Source organism: Bradysia coprophila, assembly GCF_014529535.1.
Source record: "Bradysia coprophila strain Holo2 chromosome X unlocalized genomic scaffold, BU_Bcop_v1 contig_20, whole genome shotgun sequence".
Classification (NCBI taxonomy): domain Eukaryota; kingdom Metazoa; phylum Arthropoda; class Insecta; order Diptera; family Sciaridae; genus Bradysia; species Bradysia coprophila.
In genome coordinates this window covers 3,565,677-3,593,076 of record NW_023503307.1, presented here as the reverse complement: position 1 = coordinate 3,593,076, position 27,400 = coordinate 3,565,677, and the positions used below count along the sequence as shown (strand labels likewise).

Here is a 27,400-nt window from a genome sequence, read left to right as displayed (position 1 = left end):
CCATATTTGATTCTAGTAAAAGTCATACTTATACAGCTGCTGTTACAGCTATATTGAGCTATATGTAGCTGTAAAATGTCCACTTATACTTACGTAGGCTTATGTACATCGGGGCTAATTTTTGGGAATGGTAATTCTGAAGATTCCCAAATATTCTGGAAAATACCAAAAAAGTTCTGAAAATATTCTTAGGAAGTTTTAGAAACTTTTGCAGCGTTCAATTAATTCAATTGGTTGAGGAGTTTTGTCGGCAATACTATTGAAACTGTGTTCAGTTATTGTGAAATGTTCATAAATACCAACAAATGCTGGCAGTTCGAGTGGCTTGCCATCTAATTTATACCTGATAAACCACAGGTAAATTTTTGTAACTGACGTAACTGACACATCATTGTACAAATGATCGATAAAATGAAAACTTAAGGACGAACTACTGTAATTTGAAGAATTATTTCGTGTAGCTCTCTCTTGGGCTCCTAGCCGAGAATAATTTACCTGCCTGCGTATTCATGCCTAAAAATATAATTTATGAAATAAAAATGGGAGGGGCTCCTGGAAGCTGAGAAAGCTATCAAGGAAAAACATCCTCTCAACTGTTATAAACTGTTCTATATTTTTATAACAGTTTTATTTCAGAAAATCTCTTTTTTTAGACAGCAAAACATAATTGTAGAAATGAGCTGGTACCCAGAGGTCAATATCTTCCATCTTGTTAGTTTCAGAGGTGAAGAAACAAATGTAACAAATGTATTCTCCCGGATGTGAAAGCTTCACAACCTAAAATATTTATCAATCAAAATTTTTTTAATAATAAAAAAAAAGTGAAATTCCTTCTTCCCGAAATTCAGTTTTTTTCAGAAATTTTTCTTTGCTATAGATATGTAAAATTCATGAGCATAAAACAAAACACGTCGAAAACGGGGCCGAAATTACGTATCCATGTCGAAGAGCGGTACAGTACTTTTTCGTGTATTTACCTAGTTGGTTGTAGCTGGTTGTAGATTTGCAGGTATTCATCACGTTTATACATGTTGAAGTTTTGGAAAATTTTACCCCTCCAAAAATTACATTTAGAATTAAATTGATATTTAAATCCCAGTTATGAACGAGTAAATATTTTAAGAATAAATTAAACCTGGGATTATATGAGTTAATGTCGGTGAAAGTTGAGCTAAAAATTGAATGGAAAATATGTTTCTGAATTTCCACCCTATCTCTCTTTGCGTCTCGGCATTTTGCGTAATACATACACACACCCACACTTATATGTTCTTATCCCAGTCGCGAAAAATTACATGTATGTTTCATTATTAATTACATTACATTAAAATATTTAGTGAATAACTTAGGCAACCTTCTTTAATTTCGATAAATATTGCGGTTACAACGGATTCAAAGCATTTATAATGAACATAAATTACAGAATAAAAACTCTGTGTTTTGTACACATGTGGTTAATTTTGATTTAGGGAAATGTTTGCATTTATTTTCTTGAATTACATTTATTATTAATATTTTTGTTATCTGCTGCTCCTTCTCTCTGTGTTTGCATATTTAACAAACTTTGGTAATTTCTTTTTGCATTGCAAAATGTGCATCACAGTAGAAGCGTTTTTTTTGTTGTTGTTGTTGTTGTCTTTCGTTCAAAAAATGCGCTTCCATTGCACATATGGTGAAACAAAGCGAACAAAAACTGAATGCAAGAAGGAAGAAAGAATAAATAAATTATATGATTTTTCCAACATGTGTAGACCTTTCACCTAATCAAATGTTTTCGAAAATTACACTTCTAATGAAACATGATTTAATATTTATTTATTTAATTTTTTTTTATTCATTATAATTTCTGTACCCACAAAGAGTTACATAAACACATTTCATATGCAGACATGTTGCACCTAAACCATAAACTCCTCTTAGACATCTTACCGAAGAAGTTATATTTAAAACAATTTTTTTCCTTCGGTTGTATTCTTGTGCTTCAATTAAAATTGTTTTTATGATCATCATATAAGGTCAAAAACTTACGGTTTATTTTTAGTCAAGACTTTTGAACCTGGGGGTCTATGTTCGTCAACATTTTTTTTTTATTTTATGATTTTGTATCTATTTACAATAATGGAACAATTTACGACACTTTTACAGTGCGTTTTGTATATCCATCCATAAGCCTCACCAAAAACGTTTTTATGCGCTCGCGTTTAACCGTTTTATATATTATAATGATGCTATGCACATGATGTAATTGCAACACTCAGCGTGTATATAATATAATATATTACTCGCGAAAAACTATTTTATTTACGTTTCACTTAATGCCAGTAAGTGTTTGCGTAGTATTATAAATTTAGATTTTTGGGGAAAATGCAATGTGTTTAATTCACCTCTTAATGAGATTTTCAAATCGAAAAATTTTCACAATATTTGTAATTTGTAACAATATTTTTGGTGGTTCAGAGGTGAAACCATATTTATTATATCTCTATACACAGAGCTTTAACCATGCATGTAGTTTAAATTGGTTTGCTTTGTTGGAACAATGGCAAGCAAATTTACAAAATGTTGTGGTGTTTGATCATAATTTTGGTTTAAATAACATAACGCTGTTACAACAATTTTATATACGAATTTCGTTAGAGTAGATCTCAACGGAGTTTTGTTAGTAAATATGAGGTGAAGCACAATTTCTATGACAAATAAGACGGATACAACAATTTGTCCACAAAAGCATCAACTAAATGCGAATGGGGTGGCTTCAAGCTCTACTGAAGATATACTCACAACCTACGGAAATGATCATGCGTACCTTCAAATCTGATCTGAAAGGTAAGATACCACATGGGTTATGTTTAAATTATTTCCCAAACGCATGCTGAAAAGCTTTTTCTAGGCACGAGCCGGAGGCGAGTTCTGGAATCGAGTTCGCTAGGTGTATTCCTAACTAGTGTTAAAATATTGCGACTTTTTCGCGTATTTCCGACTTCGTCTCGTAACAACCTTGTTCCCAACTTATGAAGTAGCTACTTAGAATTACTATTTAGCATACTGGCGCTACATCGGATTAATTTGAATTTTATGTAAAATATAATGAAATAAATGAAAAATAAGCAAATAACTTATGCTTGAAGACTTTTCCAGCGAATTCGATTTGATTCTCATTGGCATTGGCTATGTGTTAGGAAAATAACTATTTCAAGAAGGGTCGAGAGCAAGTGGGAGTGACCATTTTTGACATCCTTTTTAATGCAAAATTATAATTTTGGCCAGCGCTAATAGGGTTTTCCAATAATTTTAACTATTATTGGTTGAAAGATGTCCTACGATGTTGGTTTCCCGATTTTAGAATAAAAATTCGGAACTCTACTACTTCAGCTTTTGATTTAAGGCTCGGAACGGGTTCGGGTTGACCTGTTTTAGTTCAGGTTGACCTGAACCGGATTTATGACCCGAACCTGAAAAATTATTTCGGGTTCAACCCGAACTTGACTCGAACCTGAATTTTCGATTTCGGGTTTAGCCCGAACCTGACCTGAACCCGAAATTGTTCAACCCGAATTTGACCTGAACCTGAATTTTCAATTTCGAGTTCGACCCGAACCTGAACTGAACCCGAAATTTTAAATTTAATCAGGTCGGGTTCGGGTAACCCGAAATTTTGAGCGTTTATTACACTAAAAAAAGTCAAAAATTTCGGGTTACCCGAACCCGACCTGATTAAATTTAAAATTTCGGGTTCAGTTCAGGTTCGGGTCGAACTCGAAATTGAAAATTCAGGTTCAGGTCAAATTCGGGTTGAACAATTTCGGGTTCAGGTCGGGTTCGGGTTAAACCCGAAATCGAAAATTCAAGTTCGGGTCAAGTTCGGGTTGAACCCGAAATAATTTTTCAGGTTCGGGTTAAATCAAGTTCGGGTTCCGGTCTGACCGAACCCGACCCGTTCCGAGCCTTATTTTGATTGTTTTTGCTCATGTTCATGTTAAGGGTCGTTCATAAATTCGTAATAAAGTGAGAGAGGATGAATGTTAGGCATGAAACGTACATAAGATAAGTATAAAAAAACAAATAAAGAGTCGAATTTAGTAGTATTCTTTATCGTGAAGTGACCGATTAGTTCTGGTAAGAAAAAATAAGTGAAAGTTGTTTGTATTGTGTAGAAACATATGAACATTTTCGAATGACAAAAAAAAATATCAAAAAATAGAGGAAAGAGGAGGCCGGGGAATCATAAATAAGAACGAAATGTTTTTGCTCTTTTGGGTAAAAAAAAAATTGTATTACCATCGAACCATATGCCCTTTTATATGATCTGAAGTAATTTTTGTGTATGAAAAATTTCAATTTTTCTTGTCACACTTCATGCACGTGTTTCAATTCTTACAATATTTCATTTCGAAAAATATTCAATTTTTTGTTTCATAGTTTTTATTATATTTTTGATGAAAAAAAGAGAGAATATTTGTTGCTGGTACCAACATACTCGAAATTTTCTTTTAAAAATTGTGTTAAAAGAATGAGCTAAAATATGATTTTTTTTTTCTTATAGATTATATGATAGCTTGTTGTGTGATAAAAAAACAAATAAAAGAAAACTCCAGTGGTCCCAACAAACTTTAATCAGTTAACTAAAATAAACAAACTTCGGTTGAATTGAATCATCTCTTTCTTCTTCGAACGCGAAGCGTATTGTGCATTTATGAGTTTGATGACCGTGATAAAAAGAAACACGATAGACGCAGTGTTTTTATTAATTGAGTTAACAGTACATTACGTCCGAGGTTCCAAATTTTAATTTTGACGAGTGGCCCGACCCGAAGGGGAGGGCTGTATTCCCACTCGTCAAAATAAAAATTTGGAACCTTGTACGTACCGTGCTTTACGTGGTCGGTAAATGCGAAAAACATGCATTTACCGACCAGAAGCACGTAAAACTGTTTAAAAGCAACTACGAAGATCTCTGTAATTAGTATATAAATGCATGAATAGCCCTAGCAAAACTCAGAAACAGAAAATGCGTCAGGTTTCAAAATTCCGTGCGTGTAATACATAAGTTAAAAAGTTAATATCCTCGTCCTTTTTGACATATTAAAATTTCGGATTGTAGAAAATAGCTGTTTCGCTTACTAGTTAGTAAATGAGGGGTTTCGCGCACTAGATGTTAGTTGTCCGATGCACAAATACTTATATCTTGGTTATATACCCTTATGTGAAGTCTTAAAAATGAAATTGAGGTTATGTTAGATGTTTAAGTACAGTAGTTTAAAGTGGAACTACAGCATCTACAAGAAATTTCACACTCTTTTTGTGCGGAATTCCACGAGTGATTCCACTGAATGAAAAGACTTCAATCAAGTAACCTCTTAAAATGAAACTGGTCAAAGGTGGTCATGAATCAGGGTATAAATACGAGGTACTTGTAAAGAAAAAAGTCAGAATAAACATGAACGTTGAACGGGCGACATGCCCTAATAGAAGTGTTTTTCTCAAATGTATGATCCTAACTGAAGCCAGTTGGAATTACGGTTTATTGCTGTAGCCATACCATCGCAGTAAAAGTGTAGCTGGCCGACCGATTTCTAAAATTTCGAACACTTTTTGATATTCTGAACTTAGATTTTCCCGTTCCCACGTTACATGTCATATGAAATAACCCGAATTGTTGGAATTACGGTTTATTGCCGTAGCCATACCATCGCAGTAAAAGTGTAGCTGGCCGACCGATTTCTAAAATTTCGAACACTTTTTGATATTCTGAACTTAGATTTTCCCGTTCCCACGTTACATGTCATATGGAATGGCCCGAATTGCGCATGACAATTGTCATAACGTTTGCTAACTAGATTATAGCTGAAAATTATTAATTATGTAAATCACACAATTTTCAACTCGGTCACTCAATAGAACGGCACTGTTGACCAGAGATATAGCAAGTGGGGTGTTGTTGGAAATCTGAGACTAGCAGCAAAGCAAGACTAAGCAGTTTGGCTGCGAAAAATTATCATGAGTGTGACTTAGGGGTTGCTGAGTTTCACAACTATGGCCAAAAATGATAGAAGAATTTCGAACCACTATAAAGTTGCTATGTAGAAAATTTGAAAAAGTAATTTTTTGGATATTTGTAGAGCTAATGTACTAATAATTTGTAGAGCTAATACTCTACATGTACAACTAAGTACCACCTCTGCGACTCAAGTATCCACGCCTGTAGCTCCTTTCAAAGATCGTCATTTTTAAACTTCAATGAGTCGCTACCTGTCCACCTTGCATCCATGCGACAATTTGTTTTTGTACTATGACTATTAGAATTCCATACCCTATCGATTGCAACCCCAATCAGTTCTATCGCACCCACAGAGCACTCTAGGTAGCCTTGGTGCGAGTGCTCCGGACTGCACGGATGAAAATCTAAAATTTTTGTGAAATGTAGTTCAGGGTCACAAGCAGACTAAGAATATCCAAAAATGTCAAATTTGCGACGACATGTTTAATTAAACTCCATTCAACCCTAACGTCTTATACGAGTATGTAAATTGTCACAAAAGATGTTTTCAGTACAGTGTGGCATATAAACAGGAGAATGTTTGTCACCAGTGCAATGCAAAAAAAAGGACCGTAGATCGATTAAACTGAACTGAGAGCGGGAGCTGAAATCCTTTTTCTCACTACGGTGTTGCTCAGCAGATCCAAAAATTTCAATTCAATTCCGATGATATTTATTCCACATGCGATAATAATTCTACCATCATAATATATACCTACGTACTTGTACTAATGTTATACTCATGGTGGCAACGCTTGTGGAGTTTATATAATTATTTAGATTGAAATTGCAGTACTGGTTAATGCAATCTTAAATATCGGCCTGAAGTACCTAAATATCTAAAATAGCATGGTCAAAAAATGCAGTAAAAGATTTGATAAGAAAATACTAAGATCGAATGAAGTTATAGATGAGATAGTAAATCTGTTGATATGTTTTCCATCTGTGAAAGGTTAACAATGCATATTGTCGAAACAAAACATTTTATCCCTTTAAACGGTCCTTATTATCAGCAAACTTAATAGTTATTTGTTTAACGAGATGATAACAACGTTTTTCTTACGTGCAAGGTTTGATTACTCGTTTTCTTTACAAAAGAAAAATATCAATTTGTTACCCAATCTTTAAAACAAAAGTGACAGCTCGGGTGGAGAAAATTTCTGTATTTACCCCTACCAAAACAAATGGGGAGAAATTAGATAGTTTATTTCTGAACTGTCATCAGACAAAGCGTCAACTAATAGTTATTTACGTATCTGTTGTGGATGGTATATTTTTGGCAATTTCGCGAGTTGTAGCCCGAACAAATTGAGTGTGACAAGCAACAGCAGATTCAAGCTGAAAGGCCTAAATTACGAGAAAAATTCTGAAATTTATGCCCAAGAAGGCCATCATTTTCTAATGACCTTCTGAGTGGAGAAAATAGGGTTAATCAACACACTTGTGAAAAAGAATTTGTCAATTTTGAATAAGATAGAAAAACCAGTGAGTTATCACCCTTCATGGTTAATTGTTCTCACTTATTACATATTTAATGATCAAACAGGCGCTTTCATGCTAGAGAGCGGTCAGTTATCTAGGAAGTGCAGAAGCTAGAACAATAAGACCAAAAGTTTTTGTTTATGAATCGAGGATCGCCGAAAACATTTTCGAAGATAAGAAAGCCGTAGGACACCGGAAATACTATCAAAATCGCCGTTCCAACATCACCAATTCCCAAATTACATGGATTTTCCCCTTAGCATTTTATTTCAAACAAAATTTCAAAATTTTAACCGGTGAAATTTGAATGCTGAAAATAACAAGACCAAATTGTCAATTTAAGAGAAGCAGAATAGTAGTTTACATTGGCTGTGATAGTTTCGTCAAATGTGGAGTTTGTAAACCCGAGCCGAAAGTGAGGTATCAACTACAGTTTCCGAGGCAAGTTGCTCAAAAACACACGAGTGAGTTTGTGAGTACCTCAAAAATGTTTCAGAAGTAATGAAGTACGTAGCAGCATCCAATGTATCCTAGTTTACTACCTACTCCATGCAACAGTTGATTTCCACATAAGAAAATAAAAAACAATGAACCGAAAATAGTCCATATATATATGGATCATTTTCGCAGGAGCAAATTGCTGTGCAACGGTCAACTTTCGCATGGGACAGGTGGTAAAATCTATTTATAGCATACGCGGTGTGATTCCCCGAAAAAATTATTATATATAAACAAACATTATACTTCTGTAAATTGTCAAAGTGTCATACGTGCATAATATTTATTATCTGTTCTCGACAGATAAAATATGATATGCACCTATTGCCAGACTGTTATTTTGACGTGTAGGCATTATGACCCACGCCTTCGGCTAGGGCAATAATGTCCTACACGTCAAAATACCAATCTTGGCAACAGGTGCATAATATATATTATCACATACGCGCGGTGTTCGGATGTCAAAATTACTTAACTAGAAGTTTAATTCAAAAATTACACTTCAGTTCTATGTTGTTGTCTCGTTTTCGCTTATGTGAAAAAATAGAGTACACACTTGTCACTATCAGTCTCGGCAAGTCTCGACTTCTTCGTGACAAGTGTGTAATATATATTACCTTACTCTGTACCTCGCTCGTAAGGATACAATACAATACAATACAATGCACGGAAGATAATTTGTTATCTCGTATCGCGATGAGTAAAAGTATTTCGGACTGAAAAGCCCTCGAATAATTTTACTCATCTGGATACGAGATAACAAATTACCTCCCTCTTGTACTATTCCAGCTAATAAATTGATTAATTCTTTTATACGTAGAATACTTTGTAGAGATTCCAAAAGACAGATTTTTGTTGTTGTTGCGGTGAATGCATCTCTCAAAATATTTTATTAACAAGTTATGAACGATAGAAGAGGTGAAATTATATAGAAAATTTTGTCAGCTTCTTCTTTTGCGGTTTATATAGTTGCAATTTTGTATGAAAAACAAATGAATAACGGCAAAGAAGAAGAAGAAGAAGAAAAAAAAACGAATAATTGAAACGAATTTACGTTTAACGCACATGTGTGCCTTTAACTATACAAGTTGTGATGCATATAAAAGATAGATAAAAACTACTCATACACAAATAACGTGTAAAATTCAAAATAATAAATGAACACATGTTTGTGTTCTAACACGAAATAATACATAAACATACTTAAACCTCAAAAAAACATTAAAACATAATATCTAGCAAAACATTCAATTCTCATTTTAAAATTTGTTGACATCTCCTAAAGGCACACATGCATCTAATTCATTTCGTTTCTTTCACACTCATTGAAAATCAAAAATAATAATAAAAAAAGGCTGAAGAAAATGAAGAAAACCAAAAACAAAATAAGAAGAAAATAATAAATGAAGAAAAAAAAACGGTGTAATGATTCGAAATGCTTCAAAACATTTGTACACCATCCATAAGGATGAATAAATTTTTGTTTCATTTGCTCCTCTGAGCTAGTATAAAGAAGACGCGTTTACTAATTAGTCAGGGAATTTCCCATGCGATGACGATCAAGTGAAATGATATTAACGACGAAAATAGCGCATCTAGTTAGAATGATGTTTGTGTACTTGTTCCAGTTTTAACTATATTGCAAGGGAAAATGTGAACAGGAACAACGATCCACAATTTTATTTGTGTGCTATAGTGCTAATAATATCAACAAAAAAAAAACTTTTTTTAAAAATCAAACTTGACAGGCAAAAATTGTGACCAAAAAACCTGTGATTTAAAATTGATATATTTCGGAATTGTTTGTTTGTTTGTTTTTTCTTCGTAAATTATAATCGGTCTAACCGCCATGTCGACACATTGTAATTTCAATCATCTATTAACGCCGCTCAATCAAGAATCCAATGGAAAGATGATAAACATTCCGTTCGACAACACATTGATCTCATCGGGGAAAAACATTCTAACGCCAACGTCGCCGACATCCCCATACTATTTATCGCTACAACAATTTTCCTGTCAAGTATCACCGTTAAACATACCGACCATCGACTATCTGCCTGATAGTAGTCCGCCGACCGGCGAAAACGAAAATAATTTCTGTGACTTTTCATCGTTCGTTGATACGCCCGATTCGGTGTTTTCATCGAATACACCGTCATCATCGCTGTACAACAACAATAATGACCATCACGGTGATGTATTCAAATTCGAACCGGAACACATTGAGCGCATCCAACAGTCGTTCAAAAGCAATAAATCTAACATGAGTTACTTTGAAGCTGAGTACTTTAATTATGATGAAATAAATTGCCAGTCAAAAACACACTCGCCATGCACATCGCCAGCCATCGATCCGTGGATGTGTGCCTCTTTGAACGGATGTTCGGCATCATCACCGAAACAGAGCAACACCGTCACACTTCCGTCGATCAAAACATTTTCCACACACTTTCACAATTGCGATACATTACCGATACCAGACTTTTATGATGTTAATTTTCTGGATGAATGTACGCAACAAAACAATGATCCGCCAAATGAATACATTCACGATAATTACAATGTTGGCGAAATGGAAAAGCCGAATCGTGAATTTAAAAACATTTGGACACAGGACGGTGAGAATGACGATGTGTATACAACGGCGACATTGAAAACGGAAGATGTTGATCCGTGTGGACCGTTAGAATGTCGTTGGGCTGAATGTTTTGAAATGTTTCCCGATCAGAATGCGCTGGTCAAGCACATCGAAAAGCGACATGTCGAGCAGAAGAAAGGAGACGAATTTTCGTGTTTCTGGTTGGACTGTGTCCGTCAAAATAAGCCGTTTAATGCGCGATATAAGCTGCTGATTCATATGCGTGTTCATAGCGGTGAAAAGCCAAACAAATGTCCGGTAAGTCAACAAAATTCATTCAACTTTTGGCTATGTTTAGTTTATTCTATAATTCTGATCGTATGCCAACGGTTCTTAGAGTAAAGGTACACTCATATCGGTATATTATTGTTGAAACTGTGTGACAAGCTTTCAACATTTTGTCTAGATGTATTTTGTCGTGTTTCAATTAATTGAATGTCACTTCAACACATTGCTGTGATTCGAAACAGAAAACAGCTGCTGAATAAATTTATTAGAATCATGCTAGCAAATATTCGGGAACACTTTTGCGGATAGGTGTTTCATTTCGGTAACAAATTTGGATACGTTTGTAAGGAAACTGGAAATATCAGTCCCGGTTTATTTCACTCGAACAAAAATTATTTAAAAATTGAAAATTAGACTTTGTTTGATGCACGGTACACATTTAACCTGTACTACATATAGCACAGGACATTTGCAGTCAACTCGTCAAACCTGTCCTAAAATCACTGAAAACATTTTTAATCTCAAAAGATAAAGGCATCAGGGTTGTGCAATTTAATTTAACACCAAAACAACTGTTTATGGTCATCATTATGATTTAGTACGAAGGGGACATACAAAAATCACGTCAGTACTAGAGATGGGAGGAAGTTTCGAAAAAAAGCTGACGTGATTTATGCGGTAACCGTTACGTCATCGGTAAACATGAGAAACTTAACCATTTTTAGAACCAAAGAATTTCTATTGTTCTCACGAAAGTTAAGTTTTATAAAATTACGGCAGAGGTCGAACCTTCGCCCAGTTATGAGCACTGAAAGAGAAAGTCGAGTCACACAAGCATGTGCGTGCTTGAAAGAGATAAAACCAGGGTCTCGTGATTAAAATAAAGTGAGCCCACAACTGATTAATTACTGGTCGAACGACCGTTGATTGGAACTACCCTAATTTCTGCCGTCACCTCAGAGGATTATTGTTGTTGCACGATATGTTTGAATCAAGTTTTATGAAACGTGTCCTGCAATGTTTTGTATTTAAATAACAATTACATCGATTAGGTGCCCTTCAGGGCCAATTTTTAGGGATTTAATTCTTGAAAATTCCATAAAATTCTTACAAAATTTCTTACAACTCCTATAAGGATTTTTTTTAGAAATTTTATAAGAATTAAACTCCTAAAAATAGTCTCGGATAACCGGTACAATAATGATTTTTACAATTATTGACACAAATATTTTAGTCCTGTAACGTTTAATCTAAATTGATATACACGTGTAGTAGTCAGTAAATGGACGATCCAATTAAATGTTAAATCATATTGTGCTCAACGTTAGGTTATTGGGCGGTATCAAGATAGTTTAATGAAAATCAGATTGTACATTTCAAGCTTTCATACAACTCAGACAGAATAGTCATCTGTCTCACTTTTCGTTTTATTAAAGCTTGGCAAACCACAAACTCGGCTTGTAAATTCTGTACGTATGTACCCGCTGACTTGAACAAAGAAAAGGGGGCAAAGAAATTATTCAATTATCACTACGTTCAAATTAAATTTCCCTGGCAAGTCCTTCGAGTCACAGCAAAAAAAAATCCACACGCAGAAACGTAATTTAAAACTGCTTTAATCGTAACATTCCAGTCATCTCTGTATTGTTTTAATTCCTACACATGTTTCGCAAATACTTGCGGCTTCTGCTCTTTCAAGCGAAAAGATATCCGGAGTTGATTACAAATTTTGTGCTGCTCCACTTTTTCGCATTTCCGTCGAAATTATGGAAAAGTCGAAAAATGCTAGTCATTTGTTTATGTCTGATTGATTTATCTGTCGAACGACTGCTCATCTAGGTTTTTCGTTTATCGTTCGCCATTCATTTGGCTTAGAGGTATCTTTTATGAAAAATAGTCCGTATACCATTCGTGTACATGAGAATATTTTATTTTTTCTTCGGGAAATAAATTGTTTTAAGTTAAAAACGAAAAAGAATCTAAATTATTCAATCACATTACTTATACGGTTTCAAAAGATAATTTTCTGTCTTTAACGAAATAATGCGACAAAATAAATGGCATCCGATTGATATTTTAGTGTAAAATATTCTAAATGATGTTTCAATCTGCGATAAAAAAAATATATTCCGGAGCTCTCCAGGTAGACGCTAAGACATAGTCTTCTATGGAAACAATTTATTTCAATCTGATACTGAAGAGTTCTGGTGAAGAGGGTCTATGTCTGTGCTGATTCAATATCAAATTTATTTTCAATGAATTACGAAGGTAGGTTCGACCAACAACTCAAAATAAATTTCGTTTCTTATATCGTACTTGTCGAGATACTAGATTCGGTTTGAGCAGTTAAATGCTTGACGCACTAATCAAATTCTGCCCACACTCTACTTCTTCTGAGATTTAAAAGACTCAGTTAATACGATATCATACGTGAGGATGGGTTGTTGGCTGAAGTAAATTTTAATTTTGGTTTTTTTCTTACCCTCGGGAATACAGAATCTTTAATGGTACAATTTTAACGAATGCATCTTCGTAAAATAATTTGTCATTCGGTATTACAAACAAATCTTTACCGCTTTTTTTGGTCGATCTAACATACTATATGCCAGGGCTTATTTTCTAGAAAACGTTTTGCAAAATTTATGGATGGACGTTCTACAAGTGTCTACAAATTTTAGAAATGTTTAGAAACTGGTAACTGGAAAAATTTGTAGAAATTTTTCCAGATTTGTAAAAAAAATCAAATTTATAGAAATTGTAGACATTTATAGAAAAAAAAAATTGTAAAATTAATCAATAAAGTTGGCACTTCTAAATACCCACCAAATTCATACACAAGCACGCACTGAAAACCGCATGAATACTGATGAACTTCATACAAATCGATTCGACGAACTACCGCCACTTAGTACATCAATTTCCAATGCTAATTTATTGCAAACCGTAATCGATTCCGTTCACAGTCCAATAAATTATAATTCATTTCATACATCTGGAGTATACCCGAAAAAAATCTACTAATTTCGGTGTTCTCTTAAATTTGAGATTTAACTACTGAACACCATGCATAATCGCTGGTGTTTCTGTCATACTTAATATCACCAACAACAACACAACACATATAATAAGAGCCTTCCTCGAAAATGAATTACGATGTTTGTAGGGAGAGCGCTATATGTGTGTATCGTAAAATATGTTTCAAATACAAGGGCTGGTTTATTGTGATGATTATGTACAGCCCTCGACTTTAAAATTTCTGTTAAAATTATATTTTCATTAATTTTTTTTTACAGTCGATGTCGCATGTGTTGAAAAAATAGAAGAATTTTAATGTGTTTAGGTTTCAGGGTGCACTTTACTCTCCATTTTTTTCTTCTCATTTCGACAACACTGGATAGTGTATATTGTTACGGTTATTGACCTAATATATCTTCAGTTCATTAGTGTTGCATTGGGTTTTTGTTTATCTAGGATTGTTGAAAGATGTCACACATTAGTTTTATTATTATTTTTTCGTCTGTAATGTTTTACTCATTTATATGTACTGGATGGGTTAATAATTTTCATTTTTTTTCTTGGTTATTGAGAATTTAGAATGTAAATAAACCGTTAAAGACATATCGTAAATAATAAGCGTGGTGATGCGCACATTAATTACAATTTTGATGTTTACCATGTACACTCTTTTATATAGCTACGACCTTTCAATATAGAAGCAACAAGTTTTTGTTTTGATTTTATTTTTAAATTTGTTTCAGTTCAACGGCTGTAATAAGGCATTTTCACGTCTGGAAAATTTGAAAATTCATCAACGATCACACACGTGAGTACCAATTGTTTTAAATATCGAAATTTACCTAACTTTTACGCACCAGAACCTATTTTTCGACAAATATTTCTAGTAAATTTTCTTCGAATTGGTAGAAGAGTAAAAAACAGCTAAAGCAAATTCATGCTCAAATTTCCGAGGGGGAAACCACTGGCCAAAAGGGTAGCGAATCAATTTTCAGTTCCTTTCAATTCCGTTTAATTACTTCAATTACCGAAGCAACTCTTTTAATTGCCGGATTCTACCTATTTCCTTTCAATTCCGTACAATTCTTTTCAATTCCCTTTCAATTTGTATATGTATGTACTTCCTGTCAATTTCTTTCAATTCCCATTAACTCCTTTCAATTCCGTTTAATTACCGGATTCTTCGACAATTCCGAGCAGGGTGTATAATCAATTACCCGAGTTACCCCTCGGAAATTTCACTGACTCTAATTGTAATCAAATTCCATTCAAAATTTGTTATGATAAAATGAAAAATCTTCCCAATAATAGTGAACGAATAGTGAATAGTGACGACAATCAAATCCTGTCACATACGGCATTCATCTGTTATCGGTAACGACTACAAAAATAATGACAAGCTCTGGTCAATATGGTCCGTTATACAGTAAAATGCGTGTTAAAAAAATTGAAGTACAAGATTTGAAATCAACAGATTAAAATTACTTTGATCGATGGAAGTAATAGACCTGATAACAATACTGGTCAATACAGTCTCACTATTCAAACTATTACTTCATTTAATAGAAGATTTTCATAGATTCATTTCAGAAATCTTTTACTTCATTTGTTTCGAACATGCTTTTTGCTATTATAAGACCTTATTAGTCAGACCTTGTCGATTATTATTGCTGTCGTTGTCGAAAATAGATGACAGCCGTCTGTAACAGGTTAACTCTGACATATGAGAAGCCACTATACACAGAAATCCGTCATTGTTTTGATTCTACGGTAGCGTTAAAACCCATTTTCGCTGGACTTTTCTTGAAAAATATGTTTTGGACATTGCCATTTTGACAGGTGTCATTATCAAACACCTTAAATATAAGAAGTAACAGATTCAATGACGACGAATCGATCGCGTCAAAATTATATAGAAAAAGAGTTACTCATAATGTCGTGGTTTGAAATCTAATGTAACAATTTGGCATAGGTTTCAAAATGCGGTCTCATGAGTGACTGTTCTACTGTTATAATAAACACAGTTTATGAGCATTTGCTATCGAACAGTTTCGTCAATTTACACACATCCCTTTAGGGGATGTGTGAGTAAGATTTTTTTTTTGTATCTCAAATGACCTTACTGAACTCTGAACATTTTTTTCACTGTCTTCTCTTGACTAAACTGAACCATTTCTTTTCATATATTAGTGGAGAACGTCCATACAAATGTCAGTTTGCTGGCTGCAAGAAGGCGTTCAGCAACAGTTCGGATAGGGCGAAGCACCAGAGAACCCACTATGATACGGTAATTTGAATTTCTTCTTCTTTTTTAATCGCCTATCGAATACAACGTTCCTTATTCCAATTGAAAATGCTAAACGAAACTTTGTATATTTGCCAGAAACCCTATGCATGCCAGATAATTGGATGTACGAAACGCTACACCGATCCATCCAGTTTACGTAAGCACGTAAAAAATCACAATGCTCGAGACCAAACTCAATCAAGACGAAAATCCAGCCGTGATTGCAGTTCGCTAACGTTAATGAATTTACCTTTGACGTCGAAGCAAAGGCGTTACTCAGAATCATCGGTGTGTACATATTCATCCGAAACACCTACACCAACTCCGACATCAACATCACAAAATAACTTTGTGTTCGACGATGTTTTCGATGAATTTGTGGAAAACCAACAAGATGCAGTTGGCAGTGATGAAATTATAAATACAATGAATTTTAATGAGATGTCTGACTGTATTGTTACAATTCAAAATAACCACAGTGAGGAATCCGAACAGCAACAACACCACCACCACCAGGAATTTAAATTGAATTCGGTAATAGATGACGATGAAGTTCATGGTGACGAATTTGTTTCATTTGAATGTGTTAAGAAGTTACTGGGTGAACAAAATATGGACTACATTGAGTCAGCCATACAAAGCCAAATCGGAATTGATTACTTTACTGAAGTGGCTTAAAAGAACTTTGATTGTCTCTCGTTGCTGTTTCTCGGTTTCTTTTGTTAAATTAATTATGTTATTTTTCGAATGGCATATAAATGGAATAATTAGTTCAATTCGTAAGGCTTTAATTATCTGAAAGACCATAAGGTTAGTTCTTAGGCTAAATAGACAACATTTATGTTAAAACTTATTTTCATTTTTTTTATTTCCTAGTTTATTATTGACTTCATTAAAATTATCCAGAAAAAAATTTAAAATTTTATTTAAAAAAATGTGATGGAGGACATGACTAGCGGGGAAATGTCTCCCATTCATAAATGATGTACGGTGAAATGTGTGATTTCGAAGAGGAAACGTATGCAAATGAAGAACGAATGAAAAAGTCCAAAGCATTTCCGTACATCATTTATGCATGTGGATATTAAAATGCTCACCGATAGTCAAATTTTCTACCGAAATTTCGATTCGTGATAGTTTTTAAAATTCTGTATGTTTCAAAGACATTTCTTTTCTTGATATTGTATCGTAAAGTTTTTTTTTTAATTATTTTGTATTTTAGTTTTAGTTTTAAACTTTAACTTTACTTTAAAATGTACAAAATCGAAATTATTTTCATTAAATATACATTTATCCATCATTGGAAAGGAATTCATGGAAATGTGACATCGACGATGTTTTGGGCCTAATATTTGTCAAACGTTTCTCAAATTGTCAAAGTTACACAAAAATTGTTAGTTTCACAAATTTCACAAAGTTTCACAATTTTTTTACAAAAATGTTTACAAATATCGACCCTGATGGGAATAGTATGTTACATACCAAGGATCCGCTTCGCGTCGCTCCATCCCTGGACGTTTTCACCACCTGGGTCTAAAACACACCTTTTCGATCCGTGGTATGTATACTATTTTTCTTCCTGGAGTACCAAAGTCACATTCCGAACAAAACATAACAACAGATTTGCACGCCATATTCAGCTGCGATCTCTATACCACATGCGAGATCGTATGCGATATCACAAAATCTCATGCGATATCACAATATCACATGCGAGATGGCATTCGATATAACAAAATATAATGCGAGATCGCATGCGATATCACAAAATCTGATGCGAGATCGCATTTAATATCACATGTGTAGCATTTTCATTTGTTATAGTACATGACACATCTGGGAAAGAATAAAGATAGGATCGAAAATGACATAAGCGGGAATGAAAATTGAGAGAAAAAAGTGTCGGAGAATGTTGCTCTTTCGGTACTAAATTTGGTGAGTGAATGTGACGGTTTTGGTACTTCAGGAAGAAAAATATTTTACATGCAGCACCCTGCGAAAATAAAATTTTCGCTAGTGGCACAACGTTGACAGTTACGATAAAACAATGACGTAATGTCCTTGTATGAACAAATGATATATTTTCGATGATAACTTCGTATCTGCGTCCTTTCTGGATAAAGTGGTCAAGAATTGTTGGCCTTCAATAACAACGATGTTTCTGGTGATGTAATCTACTATAAGGAAACGCAATAGTTCACTAAAATTCAAAACGTCAGACTCCGGTACTTCTTGACTCGCCTACACTTTGTTCGTCACTTCTGGAAATTTTTCTTTCACTCTTTCCGGGAACCTTCTCACATCTCCGTATTTAATTTCGTCTATTCCCGGCGCAGAATCCGTTTTCTGCAGCAAAACACACTTTTCAGGTAAACAATATTTGTAAAACCCACCAAAAACGAGTGACAGTTGTACATGTGTCAAATGAAATGTCAAGTTTAATGTTGTTGGTGTGTCATTTGTGTCATTCCAGTCACTACACACACACTGCATCTTTGAGATCTTCGATCGAGTTGGTTCCTTTTTTTTTGTTTTACTTATTTCGCAACGAAATTTTTTGCAATGGAGAACCAGCATACACGATCTGTCCGTTCAAATAGATCGAATCGATTTCAGAGAAATCGGAAATCAAATGGAACTGATAAGCCATGGAGCACAGCGAAGAATGTTGAAAAAAGCTACGATTTAGGTCCATGTCCATGGGATGATCAACAAGTAAAAGTGGTGTCTGGAGACGAAACATGTCGAGCCGTAGTGACAGAACTACGAAAGTAAGAGAACTGGCGACGGGTCGTTTTCCTCACATGTATTACCAAAATTAATTTTTCATTTAATTTAAACGAGTGCAGTCATTGCAAGGAATACAGTGTACTCGGGTTTAGTTGCACCGAACCGGGACGACGTAAAGGAAAGACTTCTTTGCTCATGTTATCATCAATTCATGGACTTTGTGCTCTCTTCCCGTTGTCTGTCATGAGAGGGCTGCCAATCGATCTGAAGGTTTGTCATGACGAGTCAAACAATAATACGTGTCTGCACTTCACATTCTCCATCGTTGCAGGAACTTTTAGAAGACGAAAATATTCTGAAAGTCGGTGTTTATGCATCCGAGATTGCGTTGAATTTGACGGCCTACAAAGTAATCACTTCAAGCGTATTCGATGTGCGATACTTGCAACCAGAGAAAAATCTCGTGAGATCTACCGTTCTGGAAGATCTGTCTGCCGAACATTTGAACGTAAAATTGAAGGGGAAATCCCTTCTGGTCAATCGTTTCTGGAAGCATAGTGTACCTAACAACGAAAGTGTCGATTGTGCTGCCAGAGCTGTGCGGGCAGCAATTGAACTATTCAAAACATTCGAACAAAAAGAGAAAGAAATTCAAAACGTAGCCAACACGCAGAAAAGTCTCCAGGAATTTATCAAAGCGAAATGTCTACCTTTTCTGAATGAAAGGTATCAGTTTAGGAACGCGAGCGTAGTGCAATATTTGGAACCCCGTTCAGTTTTGCCTGCTCAGGATATTCAAGTTATTAAAGACGCTTCCAAATGCCGAGAAGTATCGAAAATAATTCGGGAGTGAGTCAAGAGATTTTTTTCAAGAACAGTGCCCGAGAGATTTTTTTTTTATAATTTCAATTTTTAAATGTCATTTCCGTTAGACATTGCCAAGAGAACAAATTACTCGGTCTAACCTGTCAATATTCCAAGAAAACTGTGACTTTACTGCAATTAGCAACGTCTGAGGGACTTTGTGCACTGATTCAGGTGAACCAAATCAAAGAACAACCGAATGAGCTGCAGGTAATTCTTCTTTCGTTTGTTTGACAGTCATGATCGCTTGGGAAATTTGTAGCCTGTATTTGGTCGAAAAAATTTATTTTTTTCCGACGATTTCTCAAAATCATCTTTTCCCCGAAAAGAAAGGCAATTGAAGCAAGCAAAAATGTGTTACTTCGGATGTGAAAAGTTGGTTTCTACGTGTTAACTTTGCCCTCTCGGAGAAACCCTTGCGGCTTTTCATTTCCGAACCAATTTTTTAGTCGAGAGTTACAAATTTTCCAAGCAAAGATTTTATTTCAAAAAATTTAATTGAAAAATGAATTTTTTGGCGGCTAAATATTGACTTCAAATCTGCCATTCGTTACAACACTTTTGAATGTCGGATCGTTAACGTAATTTTCTTTGTTTTCGGTCAGGACATTTTGAATGACAAAGACATAATAAAAGTTGGTGTCCACACGTCTCGAGCTGTGCGTGCATTGAGAGTCGATTATGCCATCAATGTGGTGAATTCATTCGATCTACGATATTTGGCGAATAAATGTAAAAATGTTACAGGAAAGGACGATCTAGTTCGACTTGCAAAAAACTATCTAAATGTTGATATTGAGTCGAATGATTGGCGACTGTGGATCACAGATTGGAAATCAGAAACAGTTTCAAGAGCTGCCATCAAACGTGCTGCCAATTTCGTTCAAGTCACAGTCGAGCTATTCAAATTTTTCGAAAAGAAACTCGTTGACGAAAGGTTGGCAGGTGATCGTAAAAAATTCGTTGACACATTGTGTGCACCACATTCGGATGACGATTATCCGAAGCGTAAGAAAAACAAGATTTTGGATTGGTGTCAACTGCCAGAGCAAGAAATCATTGTGGTTACAACCATTGAAGAGTGCGAAGCTGTTGTGGAACGTTTACGAAAGTACGGGAATTGGTTAAACGTCTTTCGCTTTGCATCAATCGTAGCTCGAAATTAATGTTCCTTCATCCGTGTTTCGTAGACATTGCAACGAATATTACGTTCTTGGCTTCGACTGTGAATGGTCATCAAAAGGTGGCAAAGTAGCGCTATTACAATTGGCCACACATCGAGGACTATGTGCCTTGATACGATTGTGCAGGCTTCGAACTATTCCCGATGTGCTCAAGGTTCGTTCTGATAAGTCAATTCAAATCAAATTTTTTTCCGTTCAACACCAGAAAATCTTCCAGAAACTTATGAAGGACAAACAAATTTTAAAAGTTGGCGTCGGTGCGGGCAGAGATGCAACAAAATTATTTCGCGAATATTGCCTCGAAGTGAAGGGAACTTTCAATTTGATTCCTCTGGCGAAAAAGTGTAAAATTCAAGCGAAAGGACTGGCATCGCTATCTGAAGAAGTGTTAAGCGTTAAACTGGAACACAAGGAAAAAGGTCGACTTCTGGGCAAATTCCATACGAAGTGGACAGTTGACGAATTGGATGCTGATCACATCAAATATGCCGCAGACGATGCACACGTTGGCATTGAATTGTTCAAAAAATTCCATGCAAAATTGATGCCCTCCAATGAATCCGTCGATCTAACGGAAAATCTTGATCGGTTCATTACACTGCCTATCTTTCACAAAATATTTTCTGGATCTTCTTGAAAATTCCCTTGATTTTCTTTATTTTCGTAAAAACGTTTTTCGAGAAAATTTTACAAGAAAATTCGCGGAAAATTTGCATAAAGTTAGGTAACAAGTGATATTGCAGGGATCCGATTAAGAAATGAAAAAAAAAATCTTTTCATCTGCAATGTTTTATAATAAAAAAGTACCAACATCAATTGTTTTATTTTTTATTTAAAAAAAAAATTCTTTAACTGAACAAAAAAATGTTTCTTATACCGACTACCGACCTTCCAATGATGTCATGAGGCTTAATTTCTTCTGCTAACATATTTAAAAATTCAGCGAAAAAACTTTTCTTTTTCATTGCCAACAAATTTTTATTTCCTCAATAATTTCGTGGACACTCTTCACTCACATCTTTTCTGTAAATCGTTCAATGCACTGTTGAGTCGGCCTTGGATCAATAGGTTTCTTCCAAGGCCGTTCAAAATGTCAATCGTCATCCACAGAGAAGCCAACACAACCTCACTTTGAAGTTTTAACGAACAAATTTGTTTAAGTTGCGGTTATGTTTGCTTCTGTGGATGACGGTCGGTTGTTTTCGGCCTGTCAAAATTCGTATTTACCGTACGATGGAAGAAACCTATTACATTCGCTTCTGCATTTTTGCTCCAAATAGAAATTTTGACAGTTCAAAATTTGAATTTATGATGCTATTCGGACTCATCAAACAAAATTGGTATTTAAATAAATGCACATGCTAAACAGGTTGGACTTACATTTAATCTTTCGAAAATAATCTGTCGATGGATTAGATCGAAATCTTCCAGGAGATTTCACTTTTTTTATTTTGAAATAAAACAAAATTTCCCACATTTATTTGCATATAATAAGTCAGATTTACTTGTTTTATTTATTTATAAATTGGAAATTTTATTTGTTTCGTTAAAATTAAATGTTTTCTTTTTACTTACTTTGATCAGGATTTGAACTGGATACCTCTGTATCTCCAGTCCTGTACTTTACCACTGAGCTATTGGGTTCTTAATCTTAGCAAGATTTATTTTCGAATCGTTGATGCGGCGATCTTACTCTTTCAAAGATTTAAAAAAAATCTTCTGAACGAAACCTTTGTACCAACTGAGGTAACCATCATAGTAAATGTGTTCAAATCCTAATCGAAGGCAACATTTTTCTATTTTTCTAATTATTCTATAAACGATTATTATACTTCATAAATCTGCATGAGCAACGATAAGGAAGTTGAGCCTGGCAAAAGTATTGAAAAGTAGGAAAATATTATAATAAAACGATATTTTGCGCCCCATACTTAATTGTACTTAATTATGAAGAATAACGGACCAAATTGCATGGAAGAATTTATTTATTTATTTACTTTTTCAACGATTTTCTTTACTCAAAAATCAATATAATTCCACGGTGGGGTTGAGCAAAACTTAAATAGGGTCGCGACACCACCTCTGATTTTTAGACCCGTACGAAGTACTGGGGTCTTATAGGTTTACGCATACGTTTGTAACACGTCGAATTGGACTCCCTGAGTAAGGGGAAACCTATTGTGGTTGTCTAGAGATGCCAAATCCGCGAAAAAAAAATGTCCGTCTGTCCGTCTGCACGATAACTTGAGTAAAACGCATCCGATTTTGAAAATTCTTTTTTTCCCGTTTGGTAATGTCAAAAGACAGGCTAAGTTCGAAGATGAGTGATTTTGGATTGACCCCTCCCGAGCTGTGGCCCAATAAGTGCTTTACGGTTTTTCGAAGATATCTCCGGACATTTAAACGTTAAACTTGTAAGTGATACGTCAAATAAAAGGTAATTACAATACCGATCGACAAAAAAAAGTTTATGGAAATCGGATGACCGACTCGTGAGTTAGACCCCTTGGTGTGGAACAGGCACAGTGCGGCAAGCAGTTTTTGCTTGTAGGTCGGCCACATTTGAACATATTTCGTCTGTTTTAGCTTTATTAGATAGGTATTGACAGTACCAATCAGGGAAAATTTTTTTTATGAAATTATGTTCTCCGGAGCGTGAGCTAGGTCTCTTGGAGTGAGCTCTTATCTGGCTACTCGGAAGTACAGTGAACGTGGTGTATTTTGACAATATCTCGAGTAAATTTTGACCGAATTTCATGAATTTTTTTTTGTTTGAAAGGTATTAACGAATGTAAAGCGTCGGTACTATTTCCGGTCTCCTAACAAAATGGCTGCCGGCGGCCATATTGGATTTTAGTAAAATAGAAATATCTTGGGAAAAATGATACTTAGAGAGTTTCTGTTAACATGGAAATAATTTGTTATGTGTGTGGGGTTTCAGGGATTCCATATACGGACATCTATATATACCTATATACAGCTATATTGAGCTATATACAGGCATATAGAGCTATATAATAGCATGTGGGGATTTAAGTGAAACATAATGATGTTTCACTGTTCCACAAGTGAGAATGCTGCTAAAGAGAAAGATGTGTTCTCGTTGAGAGCAGAAAATATTCTGATTTATTTATTCATAATATTCGGTCTTTTATACAGATGCGCCTATTGTTTATAATATGTATGAAGGTACAAAGTCCGTATGCTATTGTGCGTATTTAGCTAAATGATGAGTATAATAAATGTATGTTTGGAGTCGCATGATGTTTCGATGTTGTGCCTGTCGATATAGTGTGACGCCACATAACTCCCCCTCCAGAAACGTCGTGCGAGGATGATTGAAGAAGAGATGGCGTTTGTGCCCCAAAATTTGAATCCTGATGACGATTTTCGCTGATGGCCAGAAGGTACCAATCATGATGAATGTGATAGACGGGTGAATTCAAGGCATTGGTTGAATTCGGAGTGCGCAATAATGTTGAGTAACCAATTCGATGATGGATTTGTTGTCCTCTAATGAATGATGAATGACCGTTGGTGTCTCGAAATTGGATGATTCGCTGGAGCAGTTGAGCGATCGAAGATTGAAGAATTTTAGCTGGTTCCTGGTTGAAGATGCGTGGCTAGTTCTGATGCCTCTGCTGGAATCGGTTTGATGATGCCTTGGAAGGACTGGTTCCATGGAATAGTAGTAGCCATAAAACGTTCAAAATAAGGTGGAACCAAAAGGAAATTCGATTGTTGCAGCTTGTTGGTCCTTCTATGTGTTTTTAGAGATTCCCCATTGAGACGAAGTGTTGTCGTTTACCAAGTCTTTGTGGTGGTTATTTTTCATGCCATGATGATGGAAACGATGGTGGTCACTCAGGAAATATTTTGCGAGCTGAGCTGCGTTGAAGTTGAGCTGAGCTAAAGTTGAGCTGAGCTACAGTTGAGCTAAGTGAAGGCTGAACTGCGTTTGTTTTTTTATTGCAGCCTTTCAAGAGAAAATGTTAAGTGCTGAATGAGCAATTAGATTTTTTTTTTGAATAGTGGACTTAGGACTTAGTGGTCCTTGATTGTCATGTAGTCTCATAACATAATGCTTTCAAGTTTGTACTCACTTCGTTTATCGGAAGTTGAAAGCGTGTTGTATTTCAAATCGGTTAAAAATGCCTTTAGAAATACTTCGGATGGAATCCTTAGAACACTTTGCGTTTTTGCCAGGTTGCTAGCGAAAACTGATTTGAGTTTCACATCGACGGCTTTGCGTGAAACAGTGTCTCAGAGGCACCATACAAGCATTTTAAAAATGAAGATAAAATTCATTTGTTGTTTGTGTTGTTTCAACTATCAACTAATAGTTAATGGTCGATTGTTAAGGTTAATGTGACCTTTACACAGCTACTGCAAAGTTAGAAAACTCAATGTCGATAAAAAGTGTACTTAGTACTTTAGCTTTTTACAATGATGTAACTCATATGTGCAATGAATTAACTTTGCAGGACGAGCGACTGTGATACAGTTTGTTGCAATGCTCGTAAAATTACTGATGAGAAACGAAATTACGGAAAAACGGACTGTACAGATTTTTTCCAAATGTTAACTCGTACATCAGATTTTGAGATGCTAAAAAGATTTATAAGAAGGTTGGAACTAACGAACAGAACATGAGTTAAGTTCGTGAATTAGCATCGCTACCATCGGTGGGAGTCTCGATTGATTGTTGTTAAACGCTCGCGAACTTAATCCACCTTATGATAATAAAATGTCGCGTTACTGTGCACGGTTGTGCCATAGTACTTTAAGCGGCTGGCCTGATGTATTTCTGATCATATCCATAGACATTACAAGGATGTAGCAACATGTAGATGCTAGGCAACCTTCAGACATATAGATCATGATAACTGACATGTAAAAGTTGGTTAACTTAGGTCCAGACTATGCTTAGGTTTTCCCGAAGTAACAGTTACCAGGTTGAAACACTTTCGTAACATAAAGTTTGTTGAACAGCGAAAGCGAAACCTATGAAGTGGTAGACATTTTTAGTTTCGACCTGTAAAACTTATTTTTCGTTCATCCAAACGTGCTGAAGTATAGTAAGCGTAAGGTTGAGAACAAAAAATTTTCGCGATAGATGTTGCATCGCGGTTGGCGTGATTTGATTTGAGTCGTAAACGTTACCACAGTTTGTGTAATGACGTACGTGCTTGTACGATAGATTCGCTTATGTCAGCTGAATCGTGTACTTGTTTTACCATTTCTTACTGATTTCATTTGTTGACACATTAAATACGTTTTTTGTTGAGTTAGGCTAGAAAATTTAGCTTTACTGTGAAAACGTGCTTGAACTGTGTTAATTGATAGCTTATGCTATTGAAAGAATAATGGTATAGACTCAGATTTTTGAACACAAAATGTCTAAATTTACCGCTTCAATGCGATATTAGAAATTGTGCTATGTTAATTATTAATTTGAGCGACGGGCGCGACTAGTCTTGGATTGACGGGCGCGGCTGGTCGGAGAGTGACGGGCGCGACTAGTCTTGAATTGCCGGGCTCGACTTGTTGAAGAGCTACTGGCTTGATTAGTTATGAAGCGCGGTCTTGATTAGTCGTGAAGCGACGGGCGTGACTAGTCATGGAAGCAGTACAGCAGAAATCTACAAAGTGTTTCACTTTGTGAGTGCACTGTAGTGTACTGGAATGTCGGAGATGTTGCTCGTTGCAATGTCCGAGATTGAATGCCTGAATGGTACATGAAGCATTCGGTATGTATGCTAAACAATGTTAGTTTAACATAGGCTATTCTAGATTCTAGATGAATCTAGCGAATAACAAAATTAAGTTTTTCGGTGGTAGATTTGTACCAGCATAGTAATTTGACTGTTCAGAGGTAATGCTCTGTGAACGTCGGGGTCACCAGTTGTGGGGATTTAAGTGAAACATAATGATGTTTCACTGTTCCACAAGTGAGAATGCTGCTAAAGAGAAAGATGTGTTCTCGTTGAGAGCAGAAAATATTCTGATTTATTTATTCATAATATTCGGTCTTTTATACAGATGCGCCTATTGTTTATAATATGTATGAAGGTACAAAGTCCGTATGCTATTGTGCGTATTTAGCTAAATGATGAGTATAATAAATGTATGTTTGGAGTCGCATGATGTTTCGATGTTGTGCCTGTCGATATAGTGGTGACGCCACAAGCATATATTTATCTGTGAAATGTTTATTTATAGTGAAATATAGTTAAATATAGCGGTATATAGCTGTTTAAATAGGAATTTATGAAATTTGTCTTCGTACGGGGCTGTCTATATTGCCTCCGGCAATTTAGTTGTATATGATAACAAGGCAAAGAGTGGATAATGTAAGTGATTTTAAAGGGAGAATAGTTTTTCAGCAGAGAAGAAAATGAAGTAAGAGAAATGAAGAGTTTCACATTAAAGGC

At 35.3% G+C, this 27,400-nt stretch overlaps 2 protein-coding genes across 2 annotated transcripts; both read left to right on the top strand.

The window, feature by feature from the left end:
* Window positions 1-9,444: 9,444 nt before the first annotated feature.
* Window positions 9,445-17,446, top strand: LOC119068657. The gene is made up of 4 exons (XM_037172334.1): window positions 9,445-10,916; window positions 14,645-14,709; window positions 16,092-16,188; window positions 16,285-17,446. The coding sequence occupies exons 1-4, from the start codon at window positions 9,867-9,869 to the stop codon at window positions 16,864-16,866; spliced, it is 1,794 nt and encodes a 597-aa protein (XP_037028229.1). The 5' UTR covers window positions 9,445-9,866; the 3' UTR covers window positions 16,867-17,446.
* Window positions 17,447-18,655: 1,209 nt separating this feature from the next.
* Window positions 18,656-21,737, top strand: LOC119069009. Its single transcript, XM_037172884.1, has 8 exons — window positions 18,656-18,689; window positions 18,748-18,959; window positions 19,038-19,188; window positions 19,250-19,767; window positions 19,851-19,992; window positions 20,388-20,893; window positions 20,973-21,120; window positions 21,184-21,737. Exons 2-8 carry the CDS (start codon window positions 18,751-18,753, stop codon window positions 21,601-21,603), a joined length of 2,094 nt encoding a protein of 697 aa, XP_037028779.1. The 5' UTR covers window positions 18,656-18,689; window positions 18,748-18,750; the 3' UTR covers window positions 21,604-21,737.
* The last annotated feature ends 5,663 nt before the right edge of the window (window positions 21,738-27,400 follow it).

What these genes read in the sequence shown, in the direction of transcription:
- LOC119068657 (XM_037172334.1), top strand. Translation starts at nt 9,867, where the DNA reads ATGTCGACACATTGTAATTTCAATCATCTATTAACGCCGCTCAATCAA. An exon ending in AAAAGCCAAACAAATGTCCG is followed by an intron (nt 10,917 to 14,644) that starts GTAAGTCAACAA and finishes AATTTGTTTCAG; the next exon opens with TTCAACGGCTGTAATAAGGC. An exon ending in ATTCATCAACGATCACACAC is followed by an intron (nt 14,710 to 16,091) that starts GTGAGTACCAAT and finishes TTCATATATTAG; the next exon opens with TGGAGAACGTCCATACAAAT.
- LOC119069009 (XM_037172884.1), top strand. Translation starts at nt 18,751, where the DNA reads ATGGAGAACCAGCATACACGATCTGTCCGTTCAAATAGATCGAATCGA. An exon ending in GGCTGCCAATCGATCTGAAG is followed by an intron (nt 19,189 to 19,249) that starts GTTTGTCATGAC and finishes CCATCGTTGCAG; the next exon opens with GAACTTTTAGAAGACGAAAA. An exon ending in GTATCGAAAATAATTCGGGA is followed by an intron (nt 19,768 to 19,850) that starts GTGAGTCAAGAG and finishes CATTTCCGTTAG; the next exon opens with ACATTGCCAAGAGAACAAAT.